This window comes from Manduca sexta, chromosome 26 (assembly GCF_014839805.1).
Source record: "Manduca sexta isolate Smith_Timp_Sample1 chromosome 26, JHU_Msex_v1.0, whole genome shotgun sequence".
NCBI lineage: Eukaryota > Metazoa > Arthropoda > Insecta > Lepidoptera > Sphingidae > Manduca > Manduca sexta.
In genome coordinates this window covers 2,177,203-2,193,486 of record NC_051140.1, presented here as the reverse complement: position 1 = coordinate 2,193,486, position 16,284 = coordinate 2,177,203, and the positions used below count along the sequence as shown (strand labels likewise).

The 16,284-nt window shown below is 35.4% G+C and overlaps 3 protein-coding genes across 5 annotated transcripts; 2 read left to right on the top strand and 1 right to left on the bottom strand.

The window, feature by feature from the left end:
- The first annotated feature begins 1,482 nt into the window (after nucleotides 1-1,482).
- Nucleotides 1,483-5,093, top strand: LOC115450398. Its single transcript, XM_030178407.2, has 3 exons — nucleotides 1,483-1,742; nucleotides 2,799-2,911; nucleotides 4,917-5,093. The coding sequence occupies exons 1-3, from the start codon at nucleotides 1,683-1,685 to the stop codon at nucleotides 5,044-5,046; spliced, it is 303 nt and encodes a 100-aa protein (XP_030034267.1). The 5' UTR covers nucleotides 1,483-1,682; the 3' UTR covers nucleotides 5,047-5,093.
- A 731-nt stretch (nucleotides 5,094-5,824) lies between these two features.
- LOC115450397 lies at nucleotides 5,825-15,540 on the bottom strand. The gene is made up of 4 exons (XM_030178406.2): nucleotides 15,370-15,540; nucleotides 13,065-13,162; nucleotides 12,510-12,633; nucleotides 5,825-5,955 (listed from the first exon to the last, which is right to left on the bottom strand). The coding sequence occupies exons 1-4, from the start codon at nucleotides 15,432-15,434 to the stop codon at nucleotides 5,844-5,846; spliced, it is 399 nt and encodes a 132-aa protein (XP_030034266.1). The 5' UTR covers nucleotides 15,435-15,540; the 3' UTR covers nucleotides 5,825-5,843.
- On the top strand, nucleotides 7,300-11,921 carry LOC115450396. 3 transcript variants are annotated; one of them, XM_030178404.2, is made up of 4 exons: nucleotides 7,300-7,754; nucleotides 8,587-8,725; nucleotides 9,607-9,766; nucleotides 10,581-11,921. In XM_030178404.2, exons 3-4 carry the CDS (start codon nucleotides 9,619-9,621, stop codon nucleotides 11,789-11,791), a joined length of 1,359 nt encoding a protein of 452 aa, XP_030034264.1. In that variant the 5' UTR covers nucleotides 7,300-7,754; nucleotides 8,587-8,725; nucleotides 9,607-9,618; the 3' UTR covers nucleotides 11,792-11,921. The 3 variants fall into 3 exon arrangements, with proteins under 3 accessions (XP_030034264.1, XP_030034262.1, XP_030034265.1); XM_030178402.2 differs by lacking the exon at nucleotides 8,587-8,725 and having other exon boundaries at nucleotides 10,581-11,920; XM_030178405.2 differs by lacking the exons at nucleotides 7,300-7,754; nucleotides 8,587-8,725 and adding an exon at nucleotides 7,767-8,367.
- Nucleotides 15,541-16,284: the final 744 nt, after the last annotated feature.

Sequence of the window (16,284 nt, the reverse complement as noted above, 5' to 3'; positions counted from 1 at the left end):
ATAATGATCCAAATCACACTTCAAAATTGTGTAGAGGTTATTTGGAAACAAAACAGACGGAAGGGGTGTTGGTCAACATGGAATGGCCACCGCAGAACCCTGATCTAAACCCTATAGAGCTTTTATAGGAAGACCTTGACAGAAATGTACGGAAGCAATGTCCTTCTTCACATCAGGCCATGTGGAATGCGTTGCAAGCAAGTTGGAAGGATATCTCACAAGAGACAATCAATAAATGAATCGCTCGCATGCCGAGATTGGTGAAAAAAGTAATCAAGTGCAAAGGGGGATATTTTGAAGATAAATCAGTTTAAAAAAAAATTGACCTTTTTTTTCCATCTGTTGTCAATATGTTTTAATGTTTTCTTGTGTTTAAACATGTGTATAATATAATAATTAAATCACGTCTTTATAATCTTTTGAACATGTTGAGTTTTATTTAATTTACCTGTATTTATTACAGTGATCTCAAACTTTTGACCGGCATGTAATAGGATCACTCCGTTTTCACTTTTCAGGGGTTGGGTGACCGCAGAAGTATCACACCCTTAGTCACCAGCTAAGGTAGGTCCCGTAGGTGAAACGATTGCTACTTTAACTGAGTCCACTTACATTCTTCTCGTTCTGAGAAACCATAACATCGAACTGGGAGTCTGGATGGACGTTCAGGGCGATCTGCAGTAGATCGATCCCCGCGACAGTCTCATCCGCTTGATACTTCCAGAAATTCTGCAAATTGTCTCTGAAGGAAACATGCGCGACCAGGTCTATGAATTCTGAGTAGTATTGGTACCGTTCTGCGTCGGACTCTTCTGTAATGTTCCATAGCCTAAATCGATAAATAAGTATTAATATTTTTTTATTCTTACTCAGGATTCTTTGAAAATGCGATAACGAAAACTAGTGAAGACTTTTTGAATAGGTAACATAACAAATGATGAAGCTGGGTTTGAAGCACATCGGATAAAGAATATGTTGTGCACCAAATAAGTTTTCAAATTTTCGAGTAAATATTTAAACAACTTTGAAAGAAAATCCAATAGGTGCCATATCGTTCATTTAAAGCCAATTTTGCTTTAACAAATGCTAAAGTAGCTAATGATACAGATCAGACCTCACATAACGCTATGAATAAATTAGATAATGTAATGAAGAGGAATTTGCGACCCTCACGTCTCAATAACCTCCCGAGCCTTCTCAGGTTGCACCCTGTCTATGTAGCAAGCGGTGACTGCAGGGAAGGTGGTCCACCAGCTGCGATAGTCCCTCTGCAGCGACACCACTACGGGCTCTGAGTTGTACCGGTTGTACTGACTCAGCGCACAGAATACAGCGCCCGTAAACGCGCACACTGTCAACACGAACCACAGAAACCTGGGGAAGCGCATTTATTTCGTCAGAACTGATAATTTAATCCAAAAATATAATACTCTACAAGTATGTAGCACCTTCTTTGTTCACAAAAAAATGTTACACATATGATGGGTTAAAAAGAAAACTTAACAAAAGAGCATCAACGTCATAAGTGAAATTTTAGTGTCAAAATTATGAGTGTTTATTGAATAGGTATAATAAATTTTACATACCTTTCGAACCAATGTAGTTTTTCCTCGACAGTATGCCTCAGACCGTGTAAGGTGGTCTCCTTGCAGAAATCTACGTACACACTGTAGGCTGCCGACATGGACAATTTTATTGATGCTGTCGTCGACTTCATACGAGTCAGGCAGTTGAACATTGCGGTTGGTTTACGTTTCTTTATATTCTTTATTGCCATTTTCCATTGACTGCCTACAGCGATTCCTATACCTATAATAATTCCTACACGCGCTCTGATTGCTCCCTAGTATAATGAGACACGTTGAAAATGACATTAAGCATCGAGAGTCGAACAAGATATTATGAGAAAATTACTTTTGAACCATCAATTGTGAAGTTATAAAGCAGCAGATAAAAATCATCTGCAGTTAAACAAATAGCCTGGACAAGCGTGATTAAACCAACTGAATAAGGGTTTTTTAAAATGTATTACATCAATATTAAGACATAAATTTAGTTTTAAACGCAGGGAACACGTTAAATCTTATGTGACATGAAAGCTGAGTAATTATGAAATTATAATGATACAAAATTAGGTACCTAATTTGAACAAAAAAGATTTTTTTTTAATAATCGAACCAAAATCAATATTACATAAGTAGTCTTAGGCAATATTAGGCCAACCTCTTGTGCTCATATTTTGTGTCCCTCTATGTTCCTTTACTCCAAATGTTATATAAATACCTACTACTTATGTAAGTATTGTTTCAATTAAAATGTTTTTACGTATCCCTAAATCGAACTTTATTAGATACAAATATTGGGTGGTTAAATATAATTTATCTATTGTTCGCAAATGGAATAATTATGACCCAATTTGTGGCTAATGGATCGCTGTAATGGATATGTTTTTATTTTTTATAGGTACCGTAAACACACAGATATTTTATTATATATAATGATTCTTAGGTTGAAAAGTTTACTATTTAATTTTTCTATGTTTTTATTTTATGCATATTTTGTACTGGTGATTTAGTAATTTGCTAATTGTTATTGAAAAACCGACTTAGCATTAACTTTCGTTTCTGTTTTATTTTATACTTTATACGTTCAAGTAATTTCTACGTATGTACTTCATAAACATTAAAAAGCTGTGGTATCATACTTCCCTACAAAGCATCATATCACTTTTCTTATTAAGACAGTAGTGTCTGCTGTCAAACTCGATCTTGGCAATAAATTGACTGGTATTTTTGCAGGTGGCGGTGGTGCTGACGGTAATGTACCTGCTGTATCAGTACTGGGGTGTGCTGTACAAGTGGCAGGAGGACGAGCATTGTCGTCATGCCAGGCTTTCCCGCTCACGCTCCAGGTGAGAACATTCTAATTTTAGCCGGGGTTTATAGCTTTATTTAAATACTAGCTTCCGCTCGCAGCTTCGCCCGCGTGGATTTCGGACTTAAAAAATGGAGGGGGTGCTCAATTTGTCGGGATGTTTTTTTAATGTATGGTGGTATGCAGGTGGTCCGATTGTCCGGTCAGGGTCTAATGATGGGATCCTGGTGAAATCGAAGGAATCTTATAGCATGATTCAGTATTCACGCGTGATGGCTTATTATTAGCGTATTTCATGTATAACTTTGGTGTTTCTATACCGATTTCTATGATTCTTTTTTATGAAATATTTAATAATGTTAACTTTTTTAATTAGGGATGACTGAGAGTGTTATAAACTTAAAAGTAGACAAATATAATGAGAATGCTTCGAACTGCTAAGCTATCGGGAGTTACACATGTTATTGTGAGTCAACCATAAAAGATAGACATATGCTGTCGTGGGATATATTTTACATAATTTTAAGGAGAACATTTCCGTCATACATGATATCTGCGTAGCTTTAACCATTAAGGTTGCACACGCGACGGAAGCTTAAAAAATGGAGTAACTTCTCCCGTTTTCCCAACATTTCCCTTCACTGCTCTGCTCCTATTAATTGTAGCGTGATGAAAAGTATACTATAACCAGCACAGGAGTATGACAAATAATTGTATCAAGTTTCGTTAAAATCCGTCGAGTAGTTTTTGTTTCTATAACGGTTATACAGACAGACAGACAGACAGACAGACAGACAGACAGATAGACAGACAGACAAAAATTTTATTAATTGCATTTTTGGTATCAGTATCGATCCCTAATCACCCCCTGATAGTTATTTTGGAAATATATTTCATGTACAGAATTGACCTCTCTACAGATTTATTATAAGTATAGACAAAAATTTTATTAATTGCATTTTTGGTATCAGTATCGATCCCTAATCACCCCCTGATAGTTATTTTGGAAATATATTTCATGTACAGAATTGACCTCTCTACAGATTTATTATAAGTATAGAAGAAGATAGATAAATATAGCGTAGACATGGCATTGACAAAGGTTTCAATTGTAAAGTGACCCCACCAAGACTCCATTAGATGCACGACTCCGAATAAATAGGAAGACATTGAGTTTTCTATTGGCGATAAAGCGTGTGACACTGTAGCCGTTACCAATAGTATAGTGTAAGTAAATTCTAATCTGGTAGGCACATCAAAAAAATATTTTGAAAGTCGTTATTTTAAAAAAATAATATGGTCGTACGGCAGCATTATCGTAGCTGAATGAGTTTTTGTTATTGAAGAAAGATAATAAATGGCAGTGGCGACAGGTGAATTTTTTAGGAAACCATACACAACTTGTAGGTGCTAATGCATAAATGCGGTCTCCAAACCGTTCTATGAGAATTAGATTCTACATAAATTCTACAAAAAGGGAAACTGGCAGTATCGGGTTATATGGACCCTTTGCCACTGATAAATGGTATTGCCAATTATTCCTAGCGTTTTTTTCAAACCACAGTATTTCTTTCTATAAATGATATTTGTATGCAAAATATTAACTTAATTATGCACAATATGTCCCCTTATGGGTACCCCTGGCCAATATATTACCTTTTTTTTATTATTTGCTTGTAATTTATAATTATCGAAATTTATACATATATATAAAAATAAATCCCTATTTCCCTTGGTCATGCCATCACGTGTGAACGGCTGGACCGATTTCACTATTTTTTTTGTTGTTTGTTATTGTCAGGAGAAGGTTCTTATGAAAGAAAAATTCAAAAAATTGCACGGAAAATTAGAAAATTTAAGAAAACTTAACGAAAATATTAATTTTATATAACTGTCAATTGTTTGAAATAACTGTTAGCGATTGACAGAATACGCGCTGCAAATTCATAGTTAAGGCAGGACAACGTCTGTCGGATCAGCTAGTTGTAAATAAAATTCAGTTATAACAATAAACAAATTATAATTATTTTTATTATGAATAGGTCCTGCTCGCGGTCTCGTTCGCGCTCGGGCGAGCACCACTACAAGACGATGGACTCGAAACACGGCCGCCGCAGCAGGAAGATGCAAAGGCGCTGTCCGGACTGCAGCATGTGCCACGTTGAGCAGTAGCGATGGAAAGCGACCAAGCAAATAAAATAGTTTTGATACCACGTGGACTTTGTGCGTATTGATTTTATTTCGATTTCTATTAAACAAGATGTCTGTATAATTTCTTTCGTATTGTTTTCTTTATTTAACGAGAATGTTAATTTTGCTTACAAAAAGCCAGTTCTGGTTTTGTTACTATCTTACTAATATAAATGCGAAGGTTTGTGAAAATGTTTGGGTGTGTGCATAAGAAGTTAACACAAAGAGCAGAATGGATTTAGTTTTAATTTGGTACACGTATTGGCCATGCACTGGATTAGCACATAGGCTGATTCTTATAATTTGCTCTCGTGGGAAATAGAATTTTATAAGCTGATTTCTTAAATAGATGGCCCTGATGTCGAGCAGGGAGTATTATGAATAACTACAATGATTTAAGGACGATTGCAGCGGGAAAGGCTTTACACGCAGGCGGAACCGCGAACAATGTAATATTTACCCTCTTGGGGCAGCGCAATTATATTTCATCTTGCATCGAATTTACCTAAAAATATTATAAATTCGTCTAAACCCGCGCTCGAACTCTAAGTACTTATATTATGTTTTTATCACATAGGGTTTTATGTCTCATGGCAGGAAACTAGATCTGTTTAGGTATATTTACTTACTTCTTCATTCTTTTACATGTATCGCTTTAAGGTCGTAACCGCATTTGTACACACCTAGATATATAATAAGGCTATGGTTTTAACTACTATACATGGAGTATTTTAATACCCACACTGATTAAAAGATCCAATACAAAATATTTTATTTATTTAATCGTCATCATCATTAAAGTCGAAGTCTTCATTACCCGTTGTGTTCTTTTTTGGCAGAATAGGCAATTGAGCACTAAAGGGGCAGCATACTTCCTTGTCACTGCAAGATCTAGAAAAAAAAATATAATTGGGTAATATGTGCGCAGCGTGTACGGCGCATTTAATAAAAAAGTCATTGTAAGAAAAAAAAAATTCACGTCGAATTGATAACCTCCTCCTTTTTTTTGAAGTCGGTTAAAAAATAAGAATTATGTAGGTAGGTATCTAATAAATTAAAACTATTATTATACTCCTTGACCTCATTTCAAACAAATTTCATATAACTTATGTCAATAATTTAGATGCATGGGTGATTTGCCAACTGGATTTAAAAACATCAAAAAAGAAATATCACTTTTGGTCGTCACGTCTTGTAGTCCCAAAGGAGTACTGGTTAGACAGAGGCGCAGCTAGTGCATCCATTTCTCGTCATGTATATAGTCTCATGCTATTGTGATAGGATGCGAGCCTATCGCCACATCGGGCATATTATACTCGAGACTCAGGACTAACAATGACCAAGAAAACCCTCAATATCACATTGTCCAACACCGAATTCGAACCCCAGTTGTCTATCGTCCACACAATACAATTATGCCACCGTGGCTGTAAATATTGTTATCTCATGCCATTCAACACAATCATGTCGGCCTACTAAGATGCTTCTTCACGCTACGGCGGAAGGACCCAGGGTTGTAGGACAGATTTTGCACCCAGGCAAAGTAATCCAAAGCTTCACGGTGCGACAAAGAAAAACATTGCGAACTTATGGGTTCGGGCGGTTATAGTTTTAACCATTACGCTGAGACTGCAAGCCAGCACATGGTTCACTTGAGGAAAATGTATGCCATCATTCATCACCACTCAATTGTTTCCGATAGTAAATGTAATGTTGTATAGGCAACAGAGGCGTGCAGCTGCACTACAACTTCAACATGATATTAGTCAGCCAGAATCACCAACAATTGATACATGTGTGGAAAACCAAAGAGAACCTGGGAAACCATTTGAGATTGTCGAGCTAAATAGTTATAATTTATCATAGTTGAGGCGATTCATTTTAACGTAGTTTCAATCATTAAAGTAGTTTATTTTATTGTTTATTAAATTTAAAACAATACAGAATATATTTGCTTTTACGAAAAATAGATGAATTGAAAAAAGCGCCATCTAGATAAGGATATGTGGTGCTAATGACCATAAACCGAATGGTAACAATGTTAGTGATGTTTCAAAATATAATAAAAGGTCTGCTATATCTTAAGATTCAATTGGGTATCTTTATATTCCAAAAACCTTACGAAAAGTATAAAAATGCTACGAAAGTATAAAGAAATTATATAGGTACTAATAATTTTATGAAGGTTAAATATTGCTGTATGCTTGAGTTTTAATTAAAAATGGCAACATTCAACAGAATTGACATGACGCCGTCATCAGAGCCGTCATACTGAAAGAATAAATACAAAAAAATAATACCAATGTTTATTTAATTCCAACGTGCTTTTTGTGTATATAAAATATAAATTTATGATATAAATATTGTCAATATTAGCGTCTTATCAAATAATAGGACTAAATATATAGTGATCAGTGATAACGAAAAATTATTAGAACATGCCTGGATCGCGTAATGAGTCAATTTGGAAGTATTTTGAAAAATTATGTGATGACAGTACAAAAGCTGTGTGCTGTACTTGTAAAACAACTATCTCATATAAGGGTTCATTATCAGGTCTCAAAAGGCATTTGCTGAGAAAGCATTTAGGTAGCTACAAAAGTTTGCTCGAATCTAATAAAAGCGGACCAATAGAAACCGACAGCTCTACAATGGAACATAACACGGAATATAATGGTTCTAGCACCATGGTGAGCACGTATCATTTACTAATGCATAAACCAATACTTGTGTGCCCTCTCCCGAGGCAATTCTTGTTCGCTTCGTCTCCACACCAAATGCACGCCCATGCACGGGGGCACATTTGCCGCGACCCTAGGCGCACAGCTCGTGCGTATGCCTCTTGGTTGCTAAATTCACATTGAGGTCTGTCTAAGGGTTCGTGAAAATTTCCCTTCCCTTCCTTCCAACCAGCCTGAGAACTCCTATTCCTTCCTTTTCTCTTCCTCCCCTCTATCCCCTCCCTTCTTCTTCCCGAGCCCTAAGACCGTCTAGCTGCAGGCTACCGAGCCTGCAGTGATGGCGGTAGGGCCCATCAACTCATCATTGGGCTGCCGTGATTGCTAAGCTGGGGGATCACTTGTATACCGTTAGCAGGGTACCCCCCGGTTGATAACCATGGCAGTTCCCCAAAAAAAAAAAAATGTGTGCAGTGGCTTAGAGGTCAGTGCTATAGTGCTACTGATGTTGCGGGTTGTGGAACTAGAAGCGCAACCAGCTATTATATGGTGGTATTGGATCTGGACACCGGTACCTGGAACGTCTCTAAGCCTCCGAGAAAGGTTCCAAGAGTGACAGTCTTATGTAAGTAGAAAATTAGGACTATGTCAAAAGAAGAAAAGAAATGTATGTCTATTGAAAACATGAAGGTGTAATTGCCAGTTCTTTACTATGGAAATGGATGAGGATTTTATTGTTGTTGTGCTTTTATATGAGAAAGCTCAACTGGTCACAAATTGAGCATGGCTGATCTAAACTCAGTAGTCACAACGCTGAGTTGATCAATCAGTTTTTTTTATACAGGTGTGCCAAAGAATTGTGTCGAGTGGAGGTTCAGACATGGACCACCTTTTAGGATCCAAATTACCCCCAATTATGTTCTGTGATTTTGCATGGTTTTTGAATTATTTTAAACCTGTACAACTTTAAAAACATTGAAAAAGTAAGACATTTTCGAGTTCATTTATTACAACTAAATTTTCATGAGATGTACATTTTTCTTTAAAATTCTTATTGGGTAATAACTGCTCAAAATTATGAAAAGGTTGGTGTAAAGTGACAAATTTATGTTTGGTAAATCAGGTCTTAACATTTTACTTTATATAAAAATCTAACTAGTCGACTTCATGATTCCAAAGTAAGTCTTAAGAATTCTCCAGACTTTTAACGTACATAATCATTTAAAAACTGTAGTACATTTTGGGAGCTTTGACTGAAATCTGCCTCTTAAGACAACTGGGTGGAATATTCTTAAAATTATCTAATTATGTTTTTTTTTATAATTAAATTATGTTGTTTTATTTATGTGTATAGTAGCAATACTCGCCATATATAATTCATTTTCAAAAATGAGTATATGTTGCAAAGGCATAATTATTTTAAATAATTACCATTTTTTTTTTCTTAATTTAACCTTTTCCCAGATCGTCGAGCTTTCTATAAGAATGATTTCAAATTATGAATTCTGTTTCTGAACTCTTTACTGGAAGTATGGCTTAAGATTATCTTCTTATGTAACTTTCAACAGTTTATGCAGACTGGAAACTCTCAAGAACAATAAATTTTACTTATTTTTGCAACATTTTTATTGATGCTGCACTCCTATTGTCATAGCGTGAAATTATAGCCTCTAGCCTTCAATGAATGGGTTATCCAAGACTAAAAGAATTTTTCAATTCAAACCTATTATAGTTTCTGTAATTTGTGGGTTAAAACAAACAAATTCTTCAGCTGTATATAATAGAGTACATTATATTCTAATACCTAGGTACTGTTAATTAGTAGTTCGACATACATATTTACTAATTAGTCAATTAATTTCAGGCAGATATTGACATGAAAGAAACGGAAACAAATATGAATGGCACAAATGAAACAAACTCTAACCATGTACCACCAAATGAAGTAGAAAATATTGAAATACTGACGAAATCTATAGAAACTATAGAGATACCGGAACAAGATGGCAACGACACCACCGAAGGTTGTTATTAGTTTTTTAGTCACAGATTATTCATAAATCTTTGCATATGCTCGCCAGTAACTCATAAATGTACGGAATGAAAGTTCATAAACAGAATTTCTTACTCAATTGAATCCTACAATAACTTCTAGTCTAAACTTAACATTACCAATTGCCGCTGCTAACGCCGCAGGTATGCTGTATAACTTGGCCACATGGGGCCAAGGTATTCACCTGTATGTATACCTGTGGATACACACCTACGAGTAAACTGAAAATTTTTGCTGCTGATCTAAAGGGTGCACTTGTCAATTGAAATAAAGCTAGTAGTATATTTATGACATTTACGGAATAATAATAAACAATATACAATTTTTGAAGACTTAATACAAATTAGCTTTGAAACTTAATGCAAGGGGTATCTGTTAAATAACAGTAATAGCAAACCATAACGTCACCGGCACGTCGTCACGCTGCGTGCGTGAGAGAGATAGCGCGAAAACCTTACAAAATAAGAATATTGCTTTATTTTATTAGCGATTTATATTCGGTATATTAAAATGTTCTATAAAAAGATATATGCTTAATCAAACATAGGATTACTACCCTATTGTTTATTTATGGTCGAAAAGCGCACTCAAACACAGCACTTTACTTTCATTATAATACTAAGTGTTGCTCGCGACTGCGCCGGTATGATTTTTTTTTAATACAAACTTGATAAAAATTTGATCAGTTGATTCTAACAAACATCCAATCATTTTCACAAACTCTCTCATATATATTAGATTAGTTAAATTAATAGACAAGCAATAAAATTTACCTAATTTTACAGATCCGCCATTACGGCTACTGTTGCAACGCTTAATACAGAATGACACAGCACAGAACACAATACTTACAAATGTCCAACTAATTGAAATACTCAAAAAACAATTTGACCAAGATGTGTACATGATGCACAGCCTTGAAGTAGACATGTATATGAACATTATGAAGAAATTCCTCAAAGAATGGCCACAATGGGACGAATTTGACGAAGTAATAGGCAATCTAAAGAATAACAATGATCAAGAAGGCATTAAGAATGTTCTAGAAGAGAAATATAAAGATTTAACACAGTATTTGAAGTCTATGATTGATTTGGCAAAACCCATGATTGATGAAGCCGTTAAAGATCTTAAAGAGGAGAAGCCAATGACACTGCTGGACACAGACACTGTTGTCATGGAAGTTGTGTGTACCAGAGAACAACTAAATCAGCTTTTCTACAGGAGACCAAAATCAGATGTGTCCTCTGCAGTATTTAACATCGAAAACTGTTTACACAGTCGAATACACCTTGACACATGGAATCTCACTTCCATACTTCACATGTGGAATGTGAAGGTCGGCATAAACTTAAACTTCCTCACATATAAACGCGAAATGTTACATACCTTAAAACACATTTTGCTAAACAAAAAGCACACACTCACGCACCCTTTAGGCACACTGAATAGAGATTTCCAAGTGAAACCAACAAGACCTAAGGATTTCTTAAGAAATCAGCTTATGGAAGCATTCCAGACTCTACTGTCGATGCACATGGATGGTGATAATTATGATTTGCTTAATGAAGTCTTCACTGTCCTTAAAAGTGATTTTGACGAGGCTCCTGATGTACTAAATGTGCCGGCCAGGTACAGGAGATATATGAACAAATATCCATATTTAAGGCACTTGTATACAGAACATTCAGATAGAGTGTCTGACAAATTTTCTAAATCATATGATTTACAGCTCGAAGAAACTGTTATGCCAATGTTCCAAATATGCATTAGTAAGTTTGAAATAACAGAGATAGAATTACCAAGTTTTGAGGACTGGTTTCAAATAGAGTGTGGGTACTGCAAGGTGAAATTTCATGGAGACGATTTACTTGAAAGGCTAAAAACTCACTTCAATGAAAATCACCAGAATGAACCAGAATGGATGTGCTCGCACTGCTTGGGGAAGTTTACTATGAAGCAATTGACTGAACTAAAATGGTATCATAGCTGTTGAAATGTTATTAGTGATAAGAAATGCAATATCTGTATATAAAATATTTTTTTCTGATGGAAAATGTTTCGATTTTATTTTTTGAAATTTATGATAAAAAATTATTGTAGGATTTATTTTATTTTGCTGGAATACAATAAATACTTCAGTGTATATGAAATGAAATAAAATAGTTTTTTTTTAATCTGTTACGTTCCTACTCTCGTGATTAAATAATGTGTACTTATCGATTTTTTTTAACCTAGTCGGACTGTGACCCGGTTGTGCTTTAGATGCGCAGCACTAGATGGGCCTCACACTGAGAGCTCAAATCGTAAATACCTGCAAGCTGTAATACTTCTTTATCATCACGCTTTCAGTATTGTGAGTGTTGAAGGCCTCGCTTAAACGGAACAATTTTCTTATTTCGCACGTGCGATTCTCGAAAAACCAAAAGTTATCTTGTCTAAACATGGCATTGTTAATCTATGCCAATAAATTAAAATTGGTTATCTTCATATGAGAAACCTGCTCGAAGAAAAGTGGGAAGAAAATCGGCGGAAGAATGGGACCCCCCTTTAGGATGGGCGGAACGGAAATTCACGAGTCCGTATAGGTCTCGATTTGTATTTTCAACTACTTTAATTGTGTTAAATTAAAAAAAAAACGCGATAAATGTCCCCCTAGCATGCGCGCACCAGTCACCTTATCTTATTATATGTGAACATTAAGAATAACTTACTTTCGATACCCTTTCGGTGCGTAAGATGTGAAGTCGATAGCGGGTGTGCCGTAATCACAGTAGGTCCGATCCACGCAGCCTCCCGCAGTGCCGTGCCCGGTAGTGCAGTTCTTCAGCACGGGCGCTATCGTATAAAACGGGTATTAGTTATTGACATGTAAATCAAAGCTATAAGAGCAAAAACAGTCTCTTGTTAATAGTATTTAATCCTTTAACGCTGTTTTTAATATCTCAATCGCTTTTTCGATCCATCGCCGAAATGTACCAATCAAAACAGACTTTTTTGACATGTTTACAAAAGCATTGTTTTGATTGGTTCATTCTCAGATCGCAGGTTCAGATTGTGATCGTAGAAAATGTCCGTTAGACTATTTACGAATAATCATAATAATAATATTATATTTGCATAATATGTAGGTACTAGGTACAAAAAGGACCTGCGAAAACACTTACCTATGTAGGCAACAAATCTAAAAGCAAATTCTTGCAGTTAGGTATAAAGACATTTTCTAACAAAAATCAGAACTCTTGACATAAAAAGAAATCTGTACGTACCTGTTGTTTCGCTTGGTGTTACAATATCTATAGTTATATTTTCCACAGGTGTTTGATTGGTCAGTGTTCCATAGGTCAACAAAATAGCTACCACAATCCTGAAAAAATATTAGTTTATGTAGCTTACAATCCATACTGCCTTACATATTATAAAACGAAGTCCCCGCCGTGTCTGTTTTTCTAAACACTATAAACTATCAAATGGAATTTGACAATTTCATATGGAGATAGTTTGAGAATCTAAGAAAATATATAGCCGGACTTTCCCAAAAAAAAAACTCACGTGGACGGAGCCGCTAGTAAAAGCCAATGGCTTACGAAAAACAAAAATCATATTATTGGTGTTGTATAATGTATATTTATTGACTGCCTTGGTGGTGCAGTTGTACTATATGCACAGTACGACAGCGCTCTAAGGTCCTGGGTTTGAATCCCGGGTCGGGCAAAGTGATATTTGGGTTTTTCTGCTCAGTTTCAGCCCGGAGTCTAGAATTTGTGCCCGATATGGCGATAGGCTCGCCCCCTATCACATCATGGGACGGAACACACTTGGCGAAAAGTGGGTGCCCTGGTTGCGCCTCTGCATACCCCTTCGTGGATAAATGCGTGATGTGTGTGTTTATTTATCGAGTTTTAATTAGTATTTAAGGCGATACCTCAAGGTTCATTTTCATACATTTTGTTTCACCTTTAATCTGGGTAACTAAACAAGTATTGGCAAGTAAAGAATTTAAATTCACGTCTAGTTAGTGATTAGTTCTCGCAGTTGAAAGAAAAACGTAAAAATAATTAATAATCATGGATATTTCTGCCTTTAAAATTTCGTCATATTAAATGTCATATTAAAATGGACCTTGAGGTATCGCCTTAAATGCTATTTTCATCATTGTACCAGCGTTATTACTAGGTGGAGATACCTACCTCAAGCTAAAAAAACCCTAAGATTATGGGTTTAATTTTTAAGTCTGGCTAACTAGCTAAGGTAAGATATTTCCCAGTTAATATATGTAAAGTATTTATGAATAGAATTCCGACCCGATATGGTATTATAGCTCCCTATGACATCATGCGAAAATGACTTCCATCTTAGTGCGGGGATTTTGATTTATCTACATAATATACCTTATCACTTCGACGTTCCGTGTGTAGAACAGTTACATCTCTGCCTAAATCTCGATGGATATAGCCATGTGCGTACAGTATATTTTTGCTTTTTATGTGAAAAGTAGTAAGTAAATATTTAGAAAATTTATTTTAAAAGAAAATATCTTTATGAATTCAATTGTCGCGGTTAGCGGCATATTCCATTTGCACAGTTTTGAGCCTTAATAATTTGAATTAACGTATAAAATCGTTTTTTTTTTATAATTAAACTATTATGACAGCTTTAAAAAAATAAATGCAAATTTACTTGCGGTTTCAACTACTTATGATGATTCCACGGACGTCGGAATGGATGCGAGAGTTGGCTATAACCTAGCCACTATCATAAAATGTTTTGTGCCCGTAATTTGTCTACAACGCGTCGCACCGTGGACTCTCCTCAAGGTTTTTACCAAAAAATAAATCATTAACAGTATGAAACTTCTAATTATGACATAACGTATATTTAGGCAGTGTAAGGTCATCATGACCACAGTTTCTATTCACAACATTGCTACACACAACCATAGCCTTGTGGATAATTAAACGCACTGCTGGAGTTCCGACGGAAGTCGCGGATTCGATCTTAGTCATGACATGAACCTCGGAGATTCAAAGTCAGGAGTAAGTACAAAATATTTATTAAGATTATTAATCGCTTTAATGACAATTCTTTGTAAGAAACGCAGATATAGGGCCAGCGTAGTAGAGCATCTCTCAAAGAAAGCAGATCCGCAATCTAGTAAACTCTTAACCCTTAATAACAAAAGCATCTAACATATTATCACTTATTATAAGTACCAAACCAGAATCTGAATACTTAAATAAAAATTACAAACAATAACATCACCCAATTAAGAAAGTATTTAATTTCTTGAAAAACATTGACACGTATAAAATTTCCGCCCTGTTTATTAGTTCTGCACATAAAATTATAAAACAAATCGGAATTTATGCGATTGCTATCATAATGGCTACGATAGGTAATTTGTCTGTTGCAACCGATGCGCTAGGTACTTATGGACGTTGCCGAAACTACACGCGAAAGCTGGTCACTGACTGGCTTGTGTTGTACACATGCCAGAACGTTGTGTCGAAGATTTACGGTGATATCGAAATTGCTGGAAATAGCAATTAAGGTTCTATATAAAATAATACTTACATTTGCGTTGAGACGTGCATCGTTCCGACCACACAAACCAAACTGATGTTAATTGTTACCAACATGTTATTAAGTGATACATTTTTATCGATAACCTCAAGAGCTCGGAAATGAAAAATTTAATATGACGAAATTTTAAAGGCAGAAATATCCATGATTATTAATTATTTTTACATTTTTCTTTCAATTGCGAGAACTAATCACTAACTAGACGTGAATTTAAATTCTTTACTTGCCAATACTTGTTTAGTTACCCAGATTAAAGGCGAAACAAAATGTATGAAAATGGACCTTGAGGTATCGCCTTAAATGTGTTTTAACGTATATATCATGACCTTTTTCTTTTTAGGGGTAGGTAGAGGTGTAATACACACATATTAACTTATTTATATCTACTAACAAACATGTAACGGACAATTCTACTGCAATTAAGGAGACTATTGAGTCTTTTTTGCTCAGTATTAACTATAAACCCACGTATTGACGTTTAAAACAAAATATTAAGTTACGTGAACCGAGGATCGAACCAAAGACCTTTACCCCTAATCTAATGCTAGTAGGATCAGCAAACACGCCAGTGGTAGGAACAACTAGACCACATAATTCCTCTAATGCTTTTACTTTTGAAAATGTACCTAGGTATAAAGTTAATGCAATCTTGTTATGACTTTAATCTAATTAATTGTATTATATAAGGTTAAATCGATAACACTGTTTTCCATTAATTAGAAATGGTCGGAAAATTTCAAATTATGTATGTAACGAAGTTACACGAGTAAATTGCATGTCTAAAATTTACATACATATTTTTATAAAGTTTCTTTTTTGTACTACACGCACACAATTTTTCCAGGGTGGTGCCAGTGTGCCAGAGATAACCAGAGGCGGAATAAAGTGTCAGACGATTCGGGCTCT